The sequence below is a fragment of the Equus przewalskii genome, chromosome 1, assembly GCF_037783145.1.
Source record: "Equus przewalskii isolate Varuska chromosome 1, EquPr2, whole genome shotgun sequence".
In the NCBI taxonomy this organism is placed as follows: domain Eukaryota; kingdom Metazoa; phylum Chordata; class Mammalia; order Perissodactyla; family Equidae; genus Equus; species Equus przewalskii.
Window position 1 is genome coordinate 71,420,468 of NC_091831.1, and position 21,721 is coordinate 71,442,188.

Genomic DNA, 21,721 nt, shown 5'->3' on the forward strand with positions numbered 1-21,721 from the left:
TTCGCAGTGTGCACCTCTTTAACTCTGGGGGTGAAGCTTTTTCTCCTAGCTGTTACACAGCCACCCATTGGGCCCAGGCTGCAGGACATGGCAGCGTACCCCAAATTGAAACATTCTCTGCATACAGGTTCTAGTTTCTCATGATCTCAGCTGAGAATCCTTCATGTGAGTCCCAGCTCCCTAAAGAGGTGTGAGACTCGACAAAGTTCTCACGGGGCCATCCAGGCTGCTGCTGTGGAGAAGGGACCGGGCCAGGGCAGGCAGCCTCAGTGGAGAGGGGCGTTTTCTGTCTGTGTGGGCACAGGAGCAGAGGACAAGCTCCCCGGCATCTTCAAGCTGAAGACCAGAAAGGCGCGCGCCCCCACGCTGCACGTGTCCTTTGGAACCACGTTTACTATGTCCTGTCCAGGGCCACAGAGGCAAGGATTTCTTAGGCACTTCCTAGAACCACCTTAAATACCACCAGCTACATATCCTACAAGTGAATAAGATCTAGAGGGAAGGACCCCATTCACTGCTCTGCTGGGGGAAAACTCCTTTCTTTATTCTGGAGGAAATTATGCTTTCCTTCCAAATTTTCTTTTATATATAAAGTATTTGTCCAAACCCAGTTCTCAGATATTATATTCAACTACATTTCTACCCAAATAAGCTGGCTTTGTGGTGGGAAGGAATCCTGCATGGAGGCTGGTGGAGAATGTGCTTTTTAAGAGAAATAAACCAACCAAACACACACAAACACTCCTAATGGAAGTTCTTTGCTCTTGAAAAAGGGGCTTTTAGTATTTTACTATTAGCTTTTCTCAGCGTGGGTTTCTAAACATTCAGAGGTAGAGACTGCAGCAAATAACAGACCCTAGAAATCACATTTATTTCCAGTCCCTGTGGTCCAGGTTGAAAGAGGAAGCTGAGAGTAGATGCAGATGGTGAGGGCCAGGAGCTGTGGCACTGTGGGCCTGAGGCAGCCCCTGTGTGTGCATATGCTTATGTACGCACCCAGAAAATGACACGGGCCCTCAGCATCCAATGCACAATGCAACCGTAAATCAGATTTATGTTGGTAATAACTCATGTTGGCTGACTGATCCACCTGCACCTTGGCAGGCGTTTGAGGAGCAGCTCATAGAATTCCTACACAACCCAACAGGAAGACATAAACAGAAGCATTTGGTATTTTAAGCTTCAGAGTGGTTCAGGGCAAAATTTTTCCTCCAACTTCTAATGGACCTTCAGTCATGACTACACATTTTACATTCTCTCTCCCACAACTGTCCAACTCCAGCTTCAAGGAATAAGCAGCAAGTAACTTGATAGAGAACTGCGAATACCTGAACTCGACATTGGCTGCTGCTCTATCCTAGGGAAGGAATTCCCGAATGGCAGAATTAGTGAGTTTTTAACAGTTATTATAAATGTGCCTATTCACATACATATTGTGCAAAACAAATAAATAGCATCACCAAGAGCCTCCTAGGCCTTCGGTCCCTATTACTTCCTGGGTGGTTACCACAACAGATTCTCCTGTGATATTTGAATCCTTGTATTGAAACTTCAAAATCAGAAGTCTGATGTTTCCCACTAGGAAGTTAAAAAGAGAAAAGAAGTTTACACATTTTATGATATGTGATTTTATTTACATAACTGAAATTATTTTATTAGTCATCTTGATTACAAAAACAAATTAACATGGTACGGTTTAAGAACCTTTCATAAATAGATTTTACAAATTTTAATAACTGACAGATTGCTACTTAATACTCAGTAATACTTAGCACTTAGTAACTTCTGCATATATGCATATGAAAATTCTGTCTTCTAGGACTAGTAAGTATGAGTACTTTTATAACTCAGGAATAGACAGATTATTAGTCAAGGGTTAATTCCTCGTCACTGGGTCAGCCAGTTAGAGCTGAAGTTCTCATTCTGCCGAGAACAAACCTGCTGGAGCAACTCACACTTATTGGGTAGGCATTTTTAATAATTTGAGAGAGTTTGTCCTTATTTAATAAGACTATCATTAAGCACATCTGAAAACCAAAAGTTTACCGCTAGATATTTGTAAAAGAATTTATCACAGTGTATCTGAAAAATGGCCCCAATTAAAGCCACGTTACATCTCCAGTAAGTGTTTTTCCAGCTCTCTCTCTGGGTGTGTGTACATATATATACACACACGCAGCATGAGGCTCTGAGACATACTCAATGAAGCCTTCTTGGCCACAAAAATGCAATGATCTTACTGCTTTTGTGAAATGCCTATAAAACACAGTATTTTAATGGGGCTACTGTAAGTCCTTTCACAGTGCTTTAAGTCTGAAGACTAGGCAGTGTTTTGGTAACGACCCTCTCCTGCAAAGTTACAGTGCCGAGACAGACAGAAGCGCTGCTGGGGCTTCCCGAAAGCCACCCCCACAAGATGGGAGGAGTGCTGAGTGTCTGTGACCACAAACCAGCAGTGAAGAATGACAAGAAGCTTATGAGTCATGGTCAGAAACTAAGAAACAAAAATGGGCTTGCTATAGCAGCGTTAAGTTACAAACACAGGAAAAGTGGATACATGTACGTTTTCACACAAGCTCTATAAGAGCCAAAACATTGTCTTTTCCACATCAGAACTGTAATCAGAGGTGTAGCAGTCTTTGGTCATTGTCAATGCAACTTCTAACATAACTAGCTGAGCTGTCCCTTTAAACTGAGCACTAGCTCCACCCACTCCTAATGTGTGAGATGAGCCACCACTTTTTGGTGCTGGACATGTGCCCTGTACTGAAGGCTGGCGGGGGTGGGATTCACAGCAGCCAAGTCTCTGCTGTCAGCAATCCTCGGACTGGAGGCCACTCCACTCATGAGCCCCTTTTCTTTGTACTGTTCTCATCTGGGGACTAATGGGATTTGTGGGCCCTCTCCCCTCATGCCACCTATCTACGTAGCAAATATGGCATCCAATCTCTCCATTGTGCTAAATCTAAGAATTATCTGAATCATGATAAAAATCAAATGTCTTCCTAAGAAAAGGTTACATGATTTTAAAAAACCATTCCCTAGGTTCTCAAATGCTGAGCCAAGGCCTGTCCGGCAGTCCCCTCTTCCCCCTGAGCCCTGGCAGGGCTTTGACACCACTTGGACACCACTATGAGATGTCTTTTATTCTGTTGCTTGGCCAGTTTTTTTCCTGCTGCCTTGTGTGTGTGTGCTTCAGGTTTAAATCTTGTTGCCTTGATTGCTGGCAACCAGAAAAATCAAACAGTTCAGGCAGTGAGTGAGGGACTCACATGTGTAAGCACAGAGTGTGTGGTGGTCACTGATGAACACAGACCAACACTGGACACTGCCGAGGGCTGAAGAGAAAGGAGTCCCTAAATGCTGGACTCAGGACCCTCGTCCAGGGCGCTACGTCTGCTAGGGGCCAGCAGACCTTCCGTTCTCGGCATGTTCTCCCCCTCGTGAGTCCATTACCTTTCACAAAGAAATGTTAACTATCAAACGCGTCCATTAACTGTGCCGCTGAGGGTGAAACCATCCAGTTAGCATATACACTATCATTTGCATATCTCGGACACCCAGTGTTAGTGCCATCGGCTCTCGTGAGTGGTACAGGACTCTCTTCAGGCCAGTTCGGGTCTGACATGCCTAAAAATGAAAACAGATCATTTGTTCTGCACTGAAGAACAAAACTTCATGTGCAGACAGTAAGGCCTTGGCAAAACTCCCTTTGAGGTTCAAACCAAACTTCTGGTTTCTGTGCCAATTACACGAATGGTTTCTTGTTCCAGGTTTCCAAAACACTGTTATATTTAGGGGAAATGTCACGTGCTCTCTTGGTAACTGTAACATAACAGAAACTACCAATTTTGATTTGTATGAGCTTCAAACTCTCAAATCTGATAAACGTATTTGTTGACCTGTTTAACTCTTTTTACGAAGGCAGCATAAAGCATCAGCACGTTGCTGTACTAAATGGCTTACTGCAGCAGGAAGCTTCTATAGAAATTCTCTAAAGTAAAGATGCCTACTTGTCTTCCACCCAGGCCTACCACGGAGGAGAGGATCTTCCAAATCAAGGGCGCACGCAGGCGAGCCCTACAGCGTCGACATGACAAGTGGCGTGCAGCCCTAGACCCAAAGCCAGCAAGGAACCCGTGACTCAGGAGGCATGCAAAAGGAACCATCTCAGCTGAGAAAGGCTTGCAACTCCAAGACTTCAGAACGATTAATGATAAAGGTAGGAAACAGAAAAAAATTTCAAGTATTTAATTGAAGACAAAAGAAGGAGTTTTGGCAAGAACCATATTTACTGTCCATTGCAAGACCAAAGCACCACGGACTATGTTCTTTCAAAAAGCATTTGCTCTAGCTTTTAGCACTGACTTCATAAATGACAACCATCATGACAGTGACTAATGCAAAGGATGTGAAAACAGCAGTCTGCGTGTGTCCTCCCTGAGGAGGGACACATGGCTGGGGCCAAGGCCGGACACTGTTCCCCAGCACCGGTGGCCTCCAAGAGCCGCCTGCCGGCCCAGACGGGGTCTAGGGGGCCCACTGTCTGTGCTCTCAGTGCAGGCAGGGTGTGCCGGCTACTCTTTCTAAATTAAATGCCTCCCCAGATTGGGTAAATTTATCCCAGTAGTTAAATTAGAAGTACTATGACTTGATATCCACCCCAGAAAGGACTTATTCGTCATTTTCTCAATATCCCCTGAGAGGTCTGCCCTGCTCTCTTTCTCCTCCTCCATCATCTTAAATTGCTGGGCAGTGTGGTTATTACACATTTTCACATCCTTTTAAAAAAACACAGTTGCAAAAATGCCTGAATGTAGACAGATGCAAAGTCAGACATTTACAAAGAAAAAGGTTCAGAGCAGACTTTGGTTTCATTCAGACCAGAAACACTCTTAAAAAGCATTACAGAGAGTAAGGACAGTGCAGAGAGGAACAATGTAGCTAGAATCTAGTAAATGCATGTGAAATTCTACCATAGAGTTTGTTTTCAATCCACGTGGAGGGGAGGGTTCGAGGGAGGGGAGTATTATTACAGTCCACCAGGGGTGTCTCCTCCTCCGAGAGGCCATCGTCGTAGAGCAGGGAGTCAGATGGGGTGGACGCAGCCAGGTCTAAGTAGTCCTGGAAGAGAGAGATGGTTGATCACTACCTCGGCACGGGCTACTACTAGACATGCCCCGGCCCCTCTCTGCCCAAGTGCAGAAGCCCTGGCTGAGTCCCATCCCACACTGGCCTACTTGCCTCTCAGCAAGACCTGAGCCTGGGGAACCAGCCTGTTGACAATGCCCAAGGCTCTGGGAGAGCTAGCTGCAGCCCCATTACTCATGTGGGAGTGCCAAGAAGCACCCCAATCTGCTGGACACTTTTCAGCTTTCCTCCAAGGACCCTTGCTGTCTAGAACATCAGTCAGGACCCAGAAATCTGAAGCCACTGATGTGGGTTCTGCACAGGATACTGCTATAGGCTTCAGCTCCCAAGCATGACGATTCTCAAGTGTGTACTACTTCCACTGCCCTGGTTAAATGCGTAAAAGAACAGTTCCGACGTTTTTCTGGCTGTTTCTCAATACTATTCGAGGAAGGCCAGCTCTTTTGGCATCAGCTATTACTTATTTTAGGACAACCCTGGATTCACAGGATTCAGCAGCTTTGCCCAAGCGATACACTGACGTTAGGTTTGTTAAAAGTGGACTGGACCATGCATCTTGCTTTTGTGTTAGAAGAAATAACAACTTTTAGTAAATGTGTCAATGTAAGGATGAAACCCCAGGGCAAGGTCTGTGCCTGTCTTGTTTACTTGTATCCCCAGCACCTAAGACAAAATACGGTACGCAGCAATTGCCCAATAAAGGAGTTAAAACTTTGTTGACTCTCAAATTTAGCTGCAGAGTTGGAAACTGTAGGCACAGGGGCTGAAACTAGCCTCCCAGATATGTTTTGTTTGGCCCACACTGAGCTTTTGGGAATTTAAATGAGTTGCTAACATTAAAAACTGGAAACAACAAAAATATCCCTTAAAATTCAGAAGATCTGACATGCTGGCACTCATATTCCTATAGGTTACATACGGCTACAGTGAGGGGTTCTTTAGAGGGGGCTGGCGTGCTCACGTTTGTCACAGTCCCCACCATTCCTTAGTCACTTCCCACCCCCAGCTGGGTCCCTCAAAGCATCTGAATTTAAGACACCCACTTCAACTCTACTTTCTCATGTTCCATTATTGAAAACGACTTTATTTGGCTTTAAAATATTTTCCTCCCACTCTGTGTGTGGAGAGTTCTTCCTAAGCGTCAAACTAATAATCTTGGTTTATTCATGATTTGAAAAAAAGCCCAAGGGGCCTGGCTGAAAGAGAAGGGTTCAGTTGCTGGCTGCCCTCAGACGACAGCACGACCATCTCCCTCTGCACAGCCTCACTCTACCCCTGCACTGGGAGCTCCACAGACCTAAAACCATTGCCTTGGGGTGAGGCTGGCATCCGCCCAGTGCCATGTTCAGCCTGTGAGTGGCCAGCACCAGGAATTGGCTCCAGGTACTCACTCTGCTCTTAACCATCATCTTCTCCAGGTCTTTGCTGATGTCAGCAAACACTGGTCTCTTGTCTGGCTCCTGCTTCCAGCACTGCAGCATCAGACCGTACCTGGCGGGAAGTGCAGATGGGCAGTTATAACCCAGCAAGGACCATCCAATCACAGCACCACACCCAGCACAGTGCCCTGGACCCAGGGGGTCTGTTTCCAAACCCCAAAGTTTATGCATCACTGACATCCTTCTCTGAGCTGGGCCAGGGTCTGAGGGGTCATTGGAAGCTCCAGGCACCACATGCTGTGGTCCAGCATCCTGGAAGCTTCCCTTCCCTTCAGAAAGATTTGTTTTCAATTCCCTTTCAGAGACACTGGTAAACAGTTGACGGGATGCCGTGCCCACTATGGTGGCTGAGAGGGAAATACAGTCCTTAAAACTCTTACAAAGGATGAACTGGGTGTGGAAACAAACAAACAAAAACTTCTGCCAATCACACCCCTGGCACGGCAGCAGGGCTTCCAGGGCTGCTGTGTGGGTGCGCGCTGGGTCAGCTGGCTACCAGCCCAGGCCAGCCAGGGAGGCAGTACCTACTCACCCTTGCAGTCCCCTTTCTAGCCCCAAGCTTGGCACGTGGCAAGTGCACAACAGACTTTGTGGGATGAATGGCCCAGCCTGTCTCTGCCTGTGGATGGCCCCTTTCTCATGTGTTCTCAACCTGTCCTCTGAGAATCATCTGACAGACCACCGACCACCAACTACAGTGGGTGAAGACTCTGATGCCTTTGGGCTGAAGTCCAGGCTCCCCGTACCTGACTTTGTGCTTCCACTTGGCCACTCCCTAGTACACACCCCTTGGGCCATTCTGAATTACTTGGCCCTCCCTGAGTGTCCTGTGGCGACAGGTCTCTGGCCTGGGGCTCGAGAGCGGCAACCTTAGTCTGAAGTGCCCTCTCATCCTTCCTACCTGAGCCCTGCTCCCCCTCATCCTTGTAAGTCCCCCAAGGAAGCCCAACCAGCCCCCAGCGGAGTTGGGGTCCTCAGCATCTGCCGTCATGCCTGAGGCCGGTTCTCAGACTTCTGACCCGTCATACTCTGCCCTGTCACTACCCACCACCCAGCTCACTCTGGGCCAGTGTCTCAGGAGTGGGGAAGGAAATGAGTGCACGTGTCCCCTTTCCTCTAAAATCCAGCGTGTCCATGTCCAAGGGAGGTTGGGCCAAGGCAAAGCCTGCTCACATCTCCTCGCTGCAGTTGTCTGGCCTCTCCATCCGGTAGCCTGTCTTCAGAAGGTTGAAGAGCCGCTCAGGAGGAATCCCAGGATAGGGGTTGCCCCCCAGGGTCACAATCTCCCACAGCAGGACACCAAAGGACCATCTGTGGGGAGCAAGACGATCAGTGAGTGGCTGCACTGGGCCTGTAGTGCCCTCCATGCGGCCCACATGTCCATCCCCCCAATAGCTGCTGACCCCATCAGTCCCCAGTGCAGAGAACAGCCCAGGCCCAACTGCTCATGGGTTTCATCCTGGGCCTGCCAATTGCACAGATGGATGTGGAATGGAGGTGGGGACGAGCATCTGCCTGCCCCACGCCACCCCTTTGATGCTGAAGCCCTGCCAAGCCCCTGCCTGAGCTCGGCCCCCACACCCACAAGGGGCACCTGGCTGGCCTCAAAGTGATGTGCCGAAGCCCCAGAGATGGCACAGAGTAGCCAAACATGAGGTGGGGACCTAGGCCACGGGGCACAGGGATCCTTGCACAATTCCTTCACCTTTTATGTATGCTTGGGAATTTTCATAAATCTTAGGGGGAAAAAAAGCACTGCTACGGAAAAATATTTAATTGTGAGGGAAAATTTACTGTGAAGTAGGCACAAAATTCTATCAGAAAACAGCATTATCATACAAGCCCACTTACACTAATAAAAAACATTTAACTGCACACCACGGAAAAGACTAGAAGGCCATGCCTGTGAGGGCCAGCTGTAGTTACTTAGGGGTGGTGGGATCCAAGTGACTTTTAGTCTCTCCATTATGCTTTTCTCTGCATTTTCCACTTGCTTTACAGTCACCTTTTGTAATCAGAAAACAGTTGTTTAAAACTATTTAAGAACTGCCTTTTCACACCCTACATTATTCAAGATACGCATGTTTGTTGATAGCAGAACACTCAAAAACAAGTCTGCTGTGTTTTTGAAAACTATCAAGTCTTGTAATTTGACCTGGGAGACTGAGTTTTGATTCCCATCTCTGAGCAGTTTGGGGCACACCAGCCAAGAAACTCACTCAAGGCCACCCCAGCCTGTGGGTGGGGCCAAGTCCTAGGGGGGCCTGTCTGACTCCAGCCCATGTCAGGCCCACAGGAGGGGAACTGTGGCTCGGCCTGTATGTCACTAAGATGCCAAGAGAGGAGAGGGGAGGGGAGATGAGGGGGGGGGTGGACGAGATGGGAGGAGAGGGGGATTTGCAGCCACCTGCTTACTGCTCCACGCATTCCACTGCGGCTTTCAGAACTACTGCCTGGGCCCTGGCCATTTGCTGAATGAATACACAAAGTCTCCTCAGCTTGGGTGGGGTCACTGTGGATGGGTGGCATGAGCTGACAGGCACTCAAGGCCAGCACTGCTCCCCAGCTGAGCTGCCTGACAGGCGTCATGGCCCCTTAAGTGTATAATTTCCACCCCAGCAAGGCTCCACCCACACTTACACATCACTTTGGGTGGTGTAGATATGATCAAAAAGGGACTCAATTGCCATCCATTTGACTGGAATCCGACCCTAAAGAGAGAGAGGGGAAAAAAGGCATTAATGTCTCTCTGACACCCTGAGAAATGGGGGAGGGGGATGTAGAGGAGGGTGGGGCCGTGTCCCAGGCACTTCCAGCTCTTGAGGGATGCTGAATAATGACACCTCAAATGTTCCTGGGTACAGAACTGGCAGCACAGCCTTGGAGGGGCCGTAGCTACAGCATGGCCCTCCCAAGCATGGCTGAGATGCCAGAGGGAGTCAGCTGGTCTGCCCACAGCCACACAGGGTATGCTTGTCATGCAGCACATCCTTGCTGAGAAGAAACCCAAGGAGTTGAGACCAAGCCCAAGCCAGATCCCCCTATGACTGCATCTGGGAAGCTCTGGGGCGCCCTGGATAGTGCTGCCCAAGTTGTGGGCCAAGAACACTGTCCAGCAAGATGTCCCCTGATTTCTGAAGGCAAACGAATTTGGGAAACCAACATCTAGTGCTTCCATCCTGGGGACTTCTGACGCAAACTAACACACTAAAGCCTCTTCTGAGAAGCTCTGAGGGAAGAAATCTATTTACACGCCTTGGGGCCGGTTTTTTCCTTTTATTTTATCCAGGGCCATTTTAGCATCCTCTGAAAGAGTGCCCCCCACCACAGCGGTGCTGGCATCAGACCTAACAAAACCTTTCCAATGCAACTTGAGAACAGCTTTTCAATAGGTTAAGTCTTAAGGCACAAATCAATAAAAAAGTGACAGCACCGGATTTTAATGCAACATTTACTGTAATTCCTTTCTCTTTAAAGCATTCCTCAGGATTTATGTCCTTAAGCACCATGACTGTTTCTGGGGCATGTGTCTGTAACAACGCTGCCTGCAGCCTCTGCTCTCCAGGGGCTGAGGTGGCTCTTCTGTTTGGATGTCTTGTGCTTCTCCATGCCATGACACAGGGCCTTCATGAAGGACAGACAGTGCGCCCACAGGAAGGTTGTCCACACCCCTCCACGGGCAGGGAGTAGCCCTCTCTGCTTCCCCTTCAGCAGTTCTGAGATGTGCTGTCACTACGGAAACCCCAAAAGAAATGGAACATCATCCTCACAGCCGTTGACAACACATGGGCTTCTCTCGACCACTCAGAGCAGAGCTGGAGTGTAAGGGGTTCCTTTTTGTGTTTTTCTTTTTTGAGCAGTGTCTGTTCTGACTGCTGGGTCACCCACAGCTCTCGTGAGCTGGCTCTGTCTGGTCTGTCATAGGGAGGCTACAGGAGATGGGCTGAGAGGGCAACAGAACTAAGAAGGTCAAGACCAATGCCACAGGGAACTGGACAATGCCAGGGAACCAGATGTCCCCAGAAGGGTCCTGGACCACATACTGCAGAGAAAGCTTCCAAGAACCGTATGCTGCATCTCTGGACCCCATCTCCAGGGCCTCCTGTGTGTCTTCCAAACTCCCCCAGCTGGGGGTTCCCAGGGCCCTCTCCTGGGGAACCTACACCTGCAAAGTGGTTCATTCCTTTCTGCAAAGAATGACTGCCAAGCTTGGGTTTATTTCACTTTACTCTCCTCTGAGTAAAGAGCTAAAGTTACACAGAAAGGAAATGGTGACCTTTCACTCTGTAGAAGTGAGAGGAACAACTGCAGAGAAGAGAACGGGTATTTCTGCAACATTAGGTGACCTTCAAAAGTGACTGTGACTAAACACAAGAGAAGCTATGCGGCCCCAGCTCCCTGGCAGGCAGCTCTGGAAGGGTGGGTATGGCCCTCAGGAAGAGAAGAAACAGACCCGGGGATGAGTCCTGAACTGGGTCTCTGGGGACCCAAGATCAGGAAAGGATTTGGGGACAAGGGCTAGAAGCTTAGATGCTAAAAATCTGCTTTACCCTCTCCAGATGTTCTAAGTGTCCTGCCCCACCCCTGCGGGCACCCTGACTACTGCCCCCCATCCAGCCTGCGAGCCCCGTGTCAGCACACCCCAGGACACGGTACCTTGCTCCTCTTCACGTAGGAATCCTCCTCATAAACGTCTCGGGACAGGCCAAAATCCGAAATCTTCATCTTCCGCCCCTCAGCTACTAGGACATTTCTGGCTGCCAAGTCCCGATGGACAAGCTATGAGAAAGACAATAGTAGGAACCCCTGAAACCTGGGCCCCATCACAGGCAGTGGGGGGCCGGGCTGGGACGGCACATACCTTCATCTCAGCCAGGTACTGCATCCCCCGAGAGATCTGCCAGGCGAAGGAGATGAGGTCGCCCATGGTCAGGGCCCGCTCGTCGGGGTTGTCCAGGTAGCTGGAGTTGCGGCTGCCTCCACTGCCCACGTAGCCAGGCCCTGCCTTGCGGCTCTCCCGGAGGAAGCCCCGCAGGGAGCCATACTTGGCATACTCCACGATGAGGAGGAGTGGCCCTGGGGGCAGACAGGGGGCTGTGGGCTGGCTGCCTGCGGGGCTCTGGGCAGGCGGAAGTCAGACCAGCTCTGGGTGCTTCGTGGAGCATGGAAGAGCCTGCAGGGCTCCTGGGCAGGCTCTGCACCCTATGAATAAGGGGGCAGATGGACACAGCCCTGCTCTGGGTGGTGAGTGCCTGGATTCTGGGCAGCACGAGGACTCATTAAGTCCCAGCTCACTCTCACATCACTTGCTCTCTGCCTCTCCACTGCCTGTGCCAAAGCTGACCTTCTCCCGGGGTGCCCACAGCAGACTGCCATGTGCTCAGTGCTGCCCTAGGAGGCTGCTAGGATGTCATGCTTTTCTACATCCTCAGTCCTGCTGCAGCATGGGCTGGGGACAGCTAATGGAGGCAGAGAGTCTGGATCCACACATGGCCACCTGCTCCCTGCTCCCACCCGCTCTCAGCAGCTCTTGGGCTGCAGTCCTGCCCTAGGCCCAGCCCTGAGTCCTGCTGGTGCTGACCTGCATCACTGCTGCTCTCGCCCTGCTTGCTCCCTGTCTCCCTCATACCCTCAACACACACAACGCATGTGCACACAGTGAGAAGCCCCTGGGTGGCACAGTGGGTTTGGAAAACCAATAGACCAGGCTGGTCTTCTGTGTCCTGTGAGAAATGGTGACATGTCTTTGCCATGTAGGGCTGGAGTTGGGGTCACCTGGAGGTTATGGCACACCTGGTCCCTAGTAAGTGCCCAGGAGGCACCATCTATTTCTGGAGCCCCCTGCCCTGGGAGATCTGCCTGGAACAGTGCTGACAACCAGCATGTCACCAGAGACCTCTGAGCAGCCCCAGCAGGCCCAGGGAGCACTCAGAGCAGAGGCCTGATGCAGGAATTCCTGCAGCACCTCCTCCCAGACCTCTAACTGATGCAGGAGGATGCAAGCTCCAGGCAGGGGCCAGAGCCAGAGAGCATGTTTCCAGGAGGATAGAGAACAGAGGTCAGAGAAAGAGAGGATGGGGAAACGAGAGGAGGAAGAATGGAGCGGCCCAGAGCCCTATGGCCTATGCCTGGCAGCTGCCCGTCCCTCAGCTGGCCTTACCATCCTGGCTGCAGGCCCCGTACAGCTTGATGACCTGTGGGTGGTTGACCTGCTTCAGGAGGTTGAACTCTGACAGGAGGTCCCGCAGCTCGCTTGGGGAGGCGTTCTCTGAAACGCATAGAAACAGAGCAGGCTGCAAACCGATCCTTCCTGGAAGCCCCTTCTGTGACCATGCTGGGTCACATGACCCACACCAGAGGTCTGCACAGACCATGGTTATCTCCTTCAGACATCCGACCCAGTTTCAGATCATGGCCCGCAAAGACCCTGTGTGATGGCTGACAGAGACCTCATCTGCCTCTGGGGAATAAGATCCCTGAGGAGCAAACTTCCAGATGAGCAGGATCTTTCCACGGAAAGGCCCCCAGGGCTGGGCTGTGTGTATAAGTGGCATTATTTCCCTCCAATCACCATTATTTTAAAGACAGTGGTGCACAGAGACCGCCCCCCACCATTAATCCTTCTGGGAAGGTAAGGGGACTCCCTGGTGTCCCCAAACACCCGATGATGAAGCACTCAACAGTGGGGGGCGAGGCCTGGAGAAGGGTGAAGACCATGAGACTTCACAGAAGCCCTCTTGCACGCTGAGTGCATGCATCCCGAGGGTGGGAAGAGCTGTGCTCTGCTCCCACCAAGAACCTGGGTGTGGAGGTATCTGGAGTCAGAGCTGTGGCTAAACAGTTCTTCTGGGTCAGCTGCCATGTGGTCCACTGCCCAGCTGTGCTATGCCACCTCCTCTGGCTGCAGACTTGTCTGGAAACAAGAAGAAAGCTGGGAGACAGGGCATTGGGACCCCATGGATCACATGGGGGTGGCCTGGGGCCAGCTTCACTGTGTTCCCTTAGGGCCTGGGGTCTCATGGACAAGGGGCGACCTCAGTCTGAGGGCCTGGGTAAGCATCCAGAAGCACTCTGCGCTATGTGGCCCCCGACTGCTGCACTAGAACCTGCATGTGCACCGGCCAACTTGTGCCTGCCTCACGGCTGCTGGGCCCTCCCTCGGTTGGTGGAGCCTGGCCACGGCAGAGAGCATCCGCCCAATCTCTGCTGAAAAACATGAGTATGAGTGTGCGTGTGTGCGTGTACATGTGTGTCCGCCCAGAGCCAAGCTTGTGGCATGACTGGTCACTTGTGGCAAGACTGGGGTAGAGTAGGCCCACTGGGGGCCACTGGGGATCAGGCAAGGCAGGGCCCTAGGGGGCAGGGGCCAGTCCTAACAGGCAGTGTCTTCACCAGGGCCCCAGTGGATGCTTGGCTGAGAGGAATGAATGGGGCAGACTGGGGTGGAGAGAGCTGGCGATTCAAAACCAAAAGGCTTTTAAATTTTTAAAATCTCAGATCTTTATCCAACATTGGTATAGAAACAGAGCCACTCTAGAACCTTCCAAGGGAAGAAAGTCCTTGCTCTGCTTCCCATCACCCAAGCCCACATCATCCACAGTGGGGGTCCCCAGACTGTGGCCACTCAGAACAGCAATGGGAGGCTCTTCAGGAGGTGCCAGGCTGGCTGCCTGTGCCCTGGCTTTCGCAGTGGCCTCATCCACCCCAGGAGCTCCTGCAGGTGTACGTGACAGAGCCACCTGTGTGCACTGCCTGGACAGGTACCTTTCAGCATCTTCACAGCCACGGTCGTGTACCCAGCTTTGCCTTTTAGCCTGAAGGCCGTTGCCTCAACCACTTTTCCAAATTCGCCTTCTCCCAGAGTTTTTCCAAGAACCAAGTTCTTCCGAGGGAATTCCCACTTTGGATCCTCCTACGTTGGGGTTGAAGGAAGGGAGAGAAGAGAAGAGGAGAGAAAGATAGTAAGGGTAAGAGGCCAGGAAGAGGGGAGACCCAGAAACAAGCCCCTGGTGATCAAGCTCCAGTGTGCAGAAAACTGACTGTCATCTGAACCAGTAGGTGATGGCCACCCACGTCCCCCAAGGACAGGACCCCACAGTTGGGCCCTGAGGTGCCGTTACATGATGAATCTCTCCCATGGCAGGTGTTGCCATGGACCGGCCCTGGACTCTGGTGTCCTGGGCCACCCCAGGCCCATGTCGTCTCTCAGGGCTTACTCAGCACCCACAGGTGCTCACATGGGAGTATGGCCTCTTTGCTGGGAGTCAGGCCCAAGCCTCTTGACACTGCCTCCGCTTTGGACACCAGGCCCACAAGGGGCTGACTGGCCTGCAGCCCAGGCGCTGGTGTGCCCTCTCCAGAGATCCCCAGGACCCTGAAGAGGACCGAACTGGCCCCAGTGGCCCACGTTGCCTCTCAGCCCAGGACCCCCAGCTACAGGTAGAAGTGTCCAGTGTAACTTCTCTGCATGGTAGCCCCTGGAAAAGCACCACTGTGCTCCTTGGGAACCTCCACTTGACGTGTGGAAGAGGCTGCTCCTCCCATGGGGCCGGCCATCACCTTGAACCTGCACATACCTGCTCACCGTGCTGTCCTCCACCTCCCTGTCATTCCACTGAAGTCCCATCCATGCACCAGGCCCACTCAAGGGCACTCTGACATGCCTTACCAGACCCCTAGCTGGGCCCCATGTTCTTGAACTCTGACTGGGGATGCTGAAGCCTCTCTGGAACCACCCCTCCTGTGCCAGCACCGGGCATCCACTTCCCCAAGTCTCCCTGCAGCTGCGCATGGGTGTGACTTCAGGGTGATGCTCACGATGTGCTCTGCCAGGCTCACCCAACCAACTGGGATGACACCACTGGGGACCCGCTGCCCCCAGATGACCAGAGCCTGATATCTGATATCTGGGTTGCAGAGGAAGCCCAATCTCAGCACCGTGGCCAGGGGCACCACCCAGCCAGCTCCTGGGCCTCATGGTGTTATCTCGGGTTCCTTGAGAACCCACAATCAGGGTCAGAGTTGACAACCTCGTCATCACTGCCCTGGTGTCCTCACCTCCACACTGCACTGGATAACCATTTACTGCACACAGAGATGCACTAAGCATGCATGAATATCACCGACTTGATCCTCTTAAAAATGTTCAAAATCATTCCCCCCACTTTATTTTTTAATTTTTTTTTAAAGGTTGGCACCTGAGCTAACAACTGTTGCCAATCTTCCTTTTTTTTAAATTGCTCTTTCTCCCCAAATTCCCCCAGTACATAGTTGTATATTTTAGTTGTGAGTCCTTCCAGTTGTGGCATGTGGGACGCTGCCTCAACATGGCCTGACAAGCGGTGCCATGTCCGTGCCCAGGATCCGAACCAGTGAAATCCTGGGCCACCAAAGCAAGTGTGCGAACTTAACCAATCAACCACAGGGCCAGCCTCATCCCACTTTATATAAGAGAAAACTGAGGCCGAGTGGTTGAGTAATGTGTCCAGGACCCCAGAGCTGGTCAGTGTGGCCCACAGGCCTCAGGTCGGGCTCTGGCCACTCTGCCTTCCGGGCCAGAGGTGACATGGGCCGAGGGTGGTGCATGTCCACTTGCCAGAAGTGCTCTTCCTGTGCCCCTCACTGCAAACCACCAGGGCATATAAAGGAATCAAATGGCTCATCCTAGAGGCCTTCTCTGGAGGCTGAAATGCTGCTGGTGACAAGGGTTGTAGACCTCCCCCCCCCCACACCTGCCAAGTGATTGGAACTAGGAAAGCCGGGAGGGAGGCCACAGTGGCCACCACCTCCGGGAACTGCCTCCACGGCCCAGACTCTCACCAGGGGTGAGCACCCCTTGGATGGCACTTCCTATAAACCCCAGCCTGAGCTGGAGACTGCCAGGGCCCCAGGGCCCCGCGGTCCACCCTCTTACAGAAGGGTGCTGAGCTTCCCGCCTGGAGGCCCCTGCCGAAGTGCACCCACTGCAGTGCTCCCAGCCCAGCCTCATGGGTGGCACTTCTGTTCCCATGCACCCTCAGCTCTAAGCACTTCCCTCAGCCCCTCCCAGAACCTGGCTTCCTGCACCTCAGGGAATTCCCGATGAGAAGGCTGAAGGGGCACGGCAGGCAGAGGGGAGGCTTGGCCAGCATGGGAGCCTCTGAGGAGCACGGGCTGACCACAGGTCCAGGCCCTCCCATGCAGAAGGGGCTCGGGAAGCCTGCTGGCTCTGGCTGGCACTCCCTGTTGGATGGCTGGTCACAGAGCCGTGGGGCCTGGCTCTACCATGGGCGCCTCAGAGGCCCCTCAGCAACCCCTCCCTCCACTGCGGATGGACTCCCCTCCTGCCGCTGCCATCCTGGCCAAGCCCCAACCTGCTACCATTTCTCGCCTGGATGGGGACAGTGCCTCATCACAGGGCTCCTACTTCTGCACCCTCCCTTAGACTCCCCAACAGAGTGGCCGCACAAATGAAGCAGAACATGGGCCTCTTCTGCTCAAGCCCCAACCCCCAGAGGCCCCACCCTCTGAGAATAAAATCCACATCACTCTTTAGGGCCTCCCTGCAGCCCTTGGTGTGCCTGCAGGACAGTTCCTCTGTCAGGTACAGCATAGCCTGACCTCCCAGTATCCTCATGGCCCAAATCTCAGTCCACCTAAATCAGCACCCTTTGGTCTCCAGCCTCTAAACAGCCTCCATGCTCTCAGCCCCCCGCCCTCTGTCCTCCCTGGAAGGCAGCTCGGTGAAGGCAGCAGGGTTACTGTAACGCTTGCGGTGTCCTCCGGCAGGGAAGGATGCACTAGCCTCTCGTGGGCTGTAGGACACGCAGCAGGAGCCCTGCGTGCCCCTTCCTGTCTGCACCTCCAGCTGCCGGAGACCAGAGGCCAGTGCCACCTGCAGGGCCTCTGGAAGGGGCTGCCTCCCGTAGAACCTCACCGGGATCTTGAAGGCGTCCACAGAGACCTGGTTCTCCATGGAGTCCAGCGAGGGCCGGCGGGCACCGGCCGAGGAGTAGCTGACCGGGAAGGCCTGGGTGGGCCGGCGGAAGGTCATCTCGGCTGAGGCGATGGGCGGCTTGTGGGCATTCTTGTGGTAGCGGTGGATGCAGAAGGTGGAGAGCAGCACGGAGACGATGAAGGAGAAGAGCACAGCCGCCGCGATCACTGTGCGGCACAGCTCGTCACACAGCAGAGCTGCGGGCAGGGGTGTGTGAGGGGCCACAGGCCAGGAGGGGTCCGCAGCGCGGCCAGGTCTCCGGCCTGCCAGGTTCACAGCAGCCCGGAAGTGGTGGCTGTGACAAACTTTGAGCAGGCAGCAAGTGCTGCTGGAGTGAAGGCAGGAGAACAACTGCCAACACTCCAACAGCACTGAGGGTGGCAGGTACCATCAGGTATGGTTTCCCTATTGGAGACGGTTACCACTCTCTTACACAAGGAATGAGAGGCACAGAGAGTGTAAGCAGCCTGCCCAAGGTCACACAGCAGATGCAGTGCACCCACTGCACCAACCGTGGAAGGCGGCACTGCAGCCAGCTGGCCCTGGAGGGCAGGCGGGGAGGTGAAATCCTTCCTCTGTGTTCCCCATATCTTTTGTATTTTCTTTATAAAAAGGGGGAAGTGGAGGAATGTGGCTCAGGACCTAGGACCATGCAACACCTCTAATACCAGCAAAGTGTCCCTGGGCTCCCATGAGCTCAGTGGAGCCCATGCCACCCACCACCTGCTGCCCCAGAAGAGGCACCTGGAGGCTCTGGCTGGGGTGGAGACCCAGTCAGTCAGTGCTGTGTGCCGTCAAGCGCCTGCACAGGGACAATCTGAGCAGATGCTGTTATTTGGTGGAAGAACTAATTTTCTAGCCCAATCTTTATAGTAGAACTTCAGGTCAGAAGGCACTCTACAGAGGCCCCCATCCAGCTCCCTGTGTGCACAGATGGGGGAATCGAGGCCCAGAGGGAAGGAGAAGGTCTCCCCGGTTTCACTTGCCTTCCTGCAATTTCCTCCCTGGCTCACTGGGGCTCAGGGAGGTGTGGGAAGCCTAGCCCCTCTCACCCTGGCTGTCTTCCGGCTCACAGAAGCACTTCTTCTCCTCAGGGAAGCAGTTGCAGATGCCGAAGCCGGCTTTAATCCCCCGGCGCTCCCCTGGCTCATGCCCACCAATGATGCTGCCGCCCCCTGGTGACAGAAACAGCCTCTCAGCAGCCCACTCAGCTTCCTGGGGTGACCAGACAGGAATGCAAGAGGGCCCTCCCCACTTGAAGTCAGCATGCTCAGGCGCAGGAAGGGCAATGAGCTCAGAAGTCTGGGTCACCCGAGCAGGAGTCTCAGCATGACCTGCCCCTAAGTCAGTTCCCCGGCCACAGCAGGTGGGAGGGGGAACCCATAGCCTGCCCAGGGCCCTTGCTGAGGTCCACACACAGTTGCTTTTCAGAAGCAGAGAAGGGGCAGCCAGGAGTCAGCAGAACGGGGAAGAGGGAGCTGCCTCCATGTGAGCTGACCAGGGTGACACTGCAGAGTGCAGGTCAGGGCACCAAGCTTCACAGTTCTGGGGGGGCAGAGCCCTTTGTTCAAATGAAATGTTAGAAAACGGTTTGGGACATAAAACTCAGGAGCTCGGTCAGTCTGGCTGAAGTAGAGATGGGAGTCCAAGCCTCTCCCCCTCGCTACCCCCACCCACCCTGGGCCCCATGCTGGCTCGGGTTGACCTCGCAGGCCCAGCAAGCTGCTTACGGAGGCAGTCCTGGGGGCAGACATTGGCATCTCTGCTCTCCACAGCGTCACAGTGGCCATCGGGGCAGGTCCTGATGCTGGGGGAGCAGGTGGAGAAGTTCCTGGTGATCCCTGCGACACACAGTGGGCAGGTCACCTCCACCCGGGTCACATGGGAGTGCCTGCCCTGGTCAGACCACTAGAGCCAAGAGGGCGGAAGCCCAGGGCCTCCTAGGCCAGACCGGCCCCTCCAAGGAGCAAACTGAGGCCCGCGCAGGGAAACCATGAGTGAGACCCTTGTGGTGGGCGCGGCTTAGAGTCGACAGGGTCCACATCCAAGCCAGCTCAGGCCCCTCCTTCCCTGGGGCCACATTCCTTGGCCTAGGACGTCCCAGGTAGAGCCTCTCTGTCCCCTGCACCTCCCAACTTTGGCCCAGACCTTCCAAAGCCCAAAGAGAGTCCAGCCCCCGGGCACCTGTGGCCCCAGTGATGAACAGCCTGAATGTCCTTGTGCTGCCCACACTCCGCACTCCTGCCCACCCTCTCCTGACATCAGGAGCCACAATGGGGGACAAGGTGCTGGAGAACAGACTTGGAGTGGGGAGGGCCACCGCAGAGGCTGGAAGGGCCTACATGGACCCCGTTTCCACTCAGCCATCACCACCCCTCTTGATCACCCAGCCGCAGTGATCTGTGTGGCTCTGCGTGGGGCCTACCTTTGCCATCTCCCTGTCTCCACTCGCACCTGCCGGTCAGAGAGCCCAGGCCACCACACTCCTCACACTCGGGCCGCCTCTTGCTGACTGCACAGGACAGGGGGCAGCCTGGCTCCTCAGCCATGTCTGGGGGTGGCAGAAAGCAGGTCACAGGGGGCCGGCCGGGGTCCAGTGTCCAGCCAGCACCCTCAGACAGGGGCAGCACTGGCTGAGCTGCTCCCATGGGCAGAGCCCAGAGAGCGAGGGTGATTTAGCACTAAGGTGCAGGGCAGGAGTGGGGCCTGCTGGGGAAGGGCGCTGGCACCATAGTCACAAAGTGGGGACAGCTACTGGACTGGGATAAGTATGGAGGGAAGGTGTAAGGTGGCCAGACTTAGCCAGTGATGCATAGGACGCCCAGTTAAATCTGAATTTCAAATAAAGAGTGAATGCTCGCTTTGTGTAACGTCCCTAATATTACGTGGACATGCTTGGAAGTTTGTCTTCTAAGAGACTCTGCAAAGGTTGCATGGGACATAAAAAACTGCTCATTGTTGACCTGAAATTGAAATTTAACTCGGGTCCTGTATTTCATTTGGCAGCCCTGAGGCAAGTGCTCGTGCAGAATGCGTGACAGTGGTGATGGGGAATGGTGACCATTTATTGCATGGTCACTCTGGGCTAAGCTGTTTCCCACTTTCCCCTTGTCCCTCCAGCTCCGCCATGTGGCATGCATTGTTATTCTCATGTTACAGGGAAGGAGACAGGCTCAGGGAAGCTGCCAGTAGATGCAGGGAGCAGGACCAGGCCCCTTCCATGTGGGGGAAGCCCGTGGCCCCACCACACTCCACCCATCCCGACCCTCACAGGGCCCCGGCACTCACACATCCCCTCCACGGTGACGAGCACTGGGGCCTGGGCCTGCCTGCGGGTCGGCCGGTCAGCGGCCACCACTGTGTACTGGAGCTGGGTACACTCGGGCCGCCGCAGGGCCTCCGTGTCATTCACGAACAGGGTCCCTGAGGTGTCCTCAGCCGAGGTGACCACCCCCAGGGCACTGCAGTTGGCGTTGGGAAGCTGCAGCTTATACTGCACATGGATGCCACTGAATTCCTGGCAGTTCTCCACACAGACTTTCCCAATCTAGGCAGGGGGCACAGGGAACGCCTTAGCTGGTGGCTGGACCAGCCTGTGATGGCAGCTGGAGAGGCTCCCAGGTAGCCCGAGTCCTGGAACAGTCCCCTACGCAGCCCGGGGATGGCAGCCCCCCTGACTCCCCATCCTCCATGCCCTGGAACCTGCAGACCCATCCACCTGCCTGGCCCTTCCCAGGCCATCACACCACCATCTACCCCAGCTCCTGGGAGCTGGAGGTGAAAGCAACTTAGTGCACTGAGGTTTGGTTAGTGGCTGGCGCTGCAGGGAGGAGCAGGCTAGTCCGGTTCATTCCTCACTTGCTTACTCATTCAGCACAAAGGCCAACTGGATCCCCCCAGTGTACCTCCTTCGCTTCTTCTGGCCAGGTCAGTTTTGCTCTGGAGACCACAGTTCCCATCCTTAGTGCCTGTGGCTAGGGTGGTCCACTCCCTCCCAGGTCACTCGCCTGGTCGGTCAGAGCACTGCACCCGGCTCACATGACTCGTGTAATGGGGCTGCCTGTTCCACATAGGATTCGGGGCCTTCCGGGACTTTGGCTGGAACCCCTGAGGAAGAGGGGATGCTTCTCCCAGAGATGCCAGGCTGGGGCCTGGA

The 21,721-nt window shown here is 53.7% G+C and overlaps 1 protein-coding gene across 2 annotated transcripts in view; it reads right to left on the bottom strand.

The window, feature by feature from the left end:
* Nucleotides 1–1,614: 1,614 nt before the first annotated feature.
* RET (ret proto-oncogene) overlaps nt 1,615–21,721 on the bottom strand; it is a 54,559-nt gene continuing 34,452 nt past the window's right edge. The window contains exons 7-20 of one of the 2 annotated variants that reach the window (XM_008519603.2): nt 20,854–21,112; nt 19,991–20,116; nt 19,296–19,406; nt 18,618–18,740; nt 17,506–17,762; nt 14,355–14,502; nt 12,751–12,858; nt 11,452–11,666; nt 11,247–11,369; nt 9,231–9,301; nt 7,764–7,901; nt 6,543–6,642; nt 4,977–5,124; nt 1,615–3,630 (exon numbers count right to left, since the gene is read on the bottom strand). In XM_008519603.2, coding sequence (XP_008517825.2) covers nt 3,473–3,630; nt 4,977–5,124; nt 6,543–6,642; nt 7,764–7,901; nt 9,231–9,301; nt 11,247–11,369; nt 11,452–11,666; nt 12,751–12,858; nt 14,355–14,502; nt 17,506–17,762; nt 18,618–18,740; nt 19,296–19,406; nt 19,991–20,116; nt 20,854–21,112 — 2,085 coding nt within the window. In that variant the 3' untranslated portion in view covers nt 1,615–3,472. The remainder of the gene's footprint in view (nt 3,631–4,976; nt 5,125–6,542; nt 6,643–7,763; nt 7,902–9,230; nt 9,302–11,246; nt 11,370–11,451; nt 11,667–12,750; nt 12,859–14,354; nt 14,503–17,505; nt 17,763–18,617; nt 18,741–19,295; nt 19,407–19,990; nt 20,117–20,853; nt 21,113–21,721) is intronic. The other variant, XM_070567363.1, reaches the window with a different exon arrangement.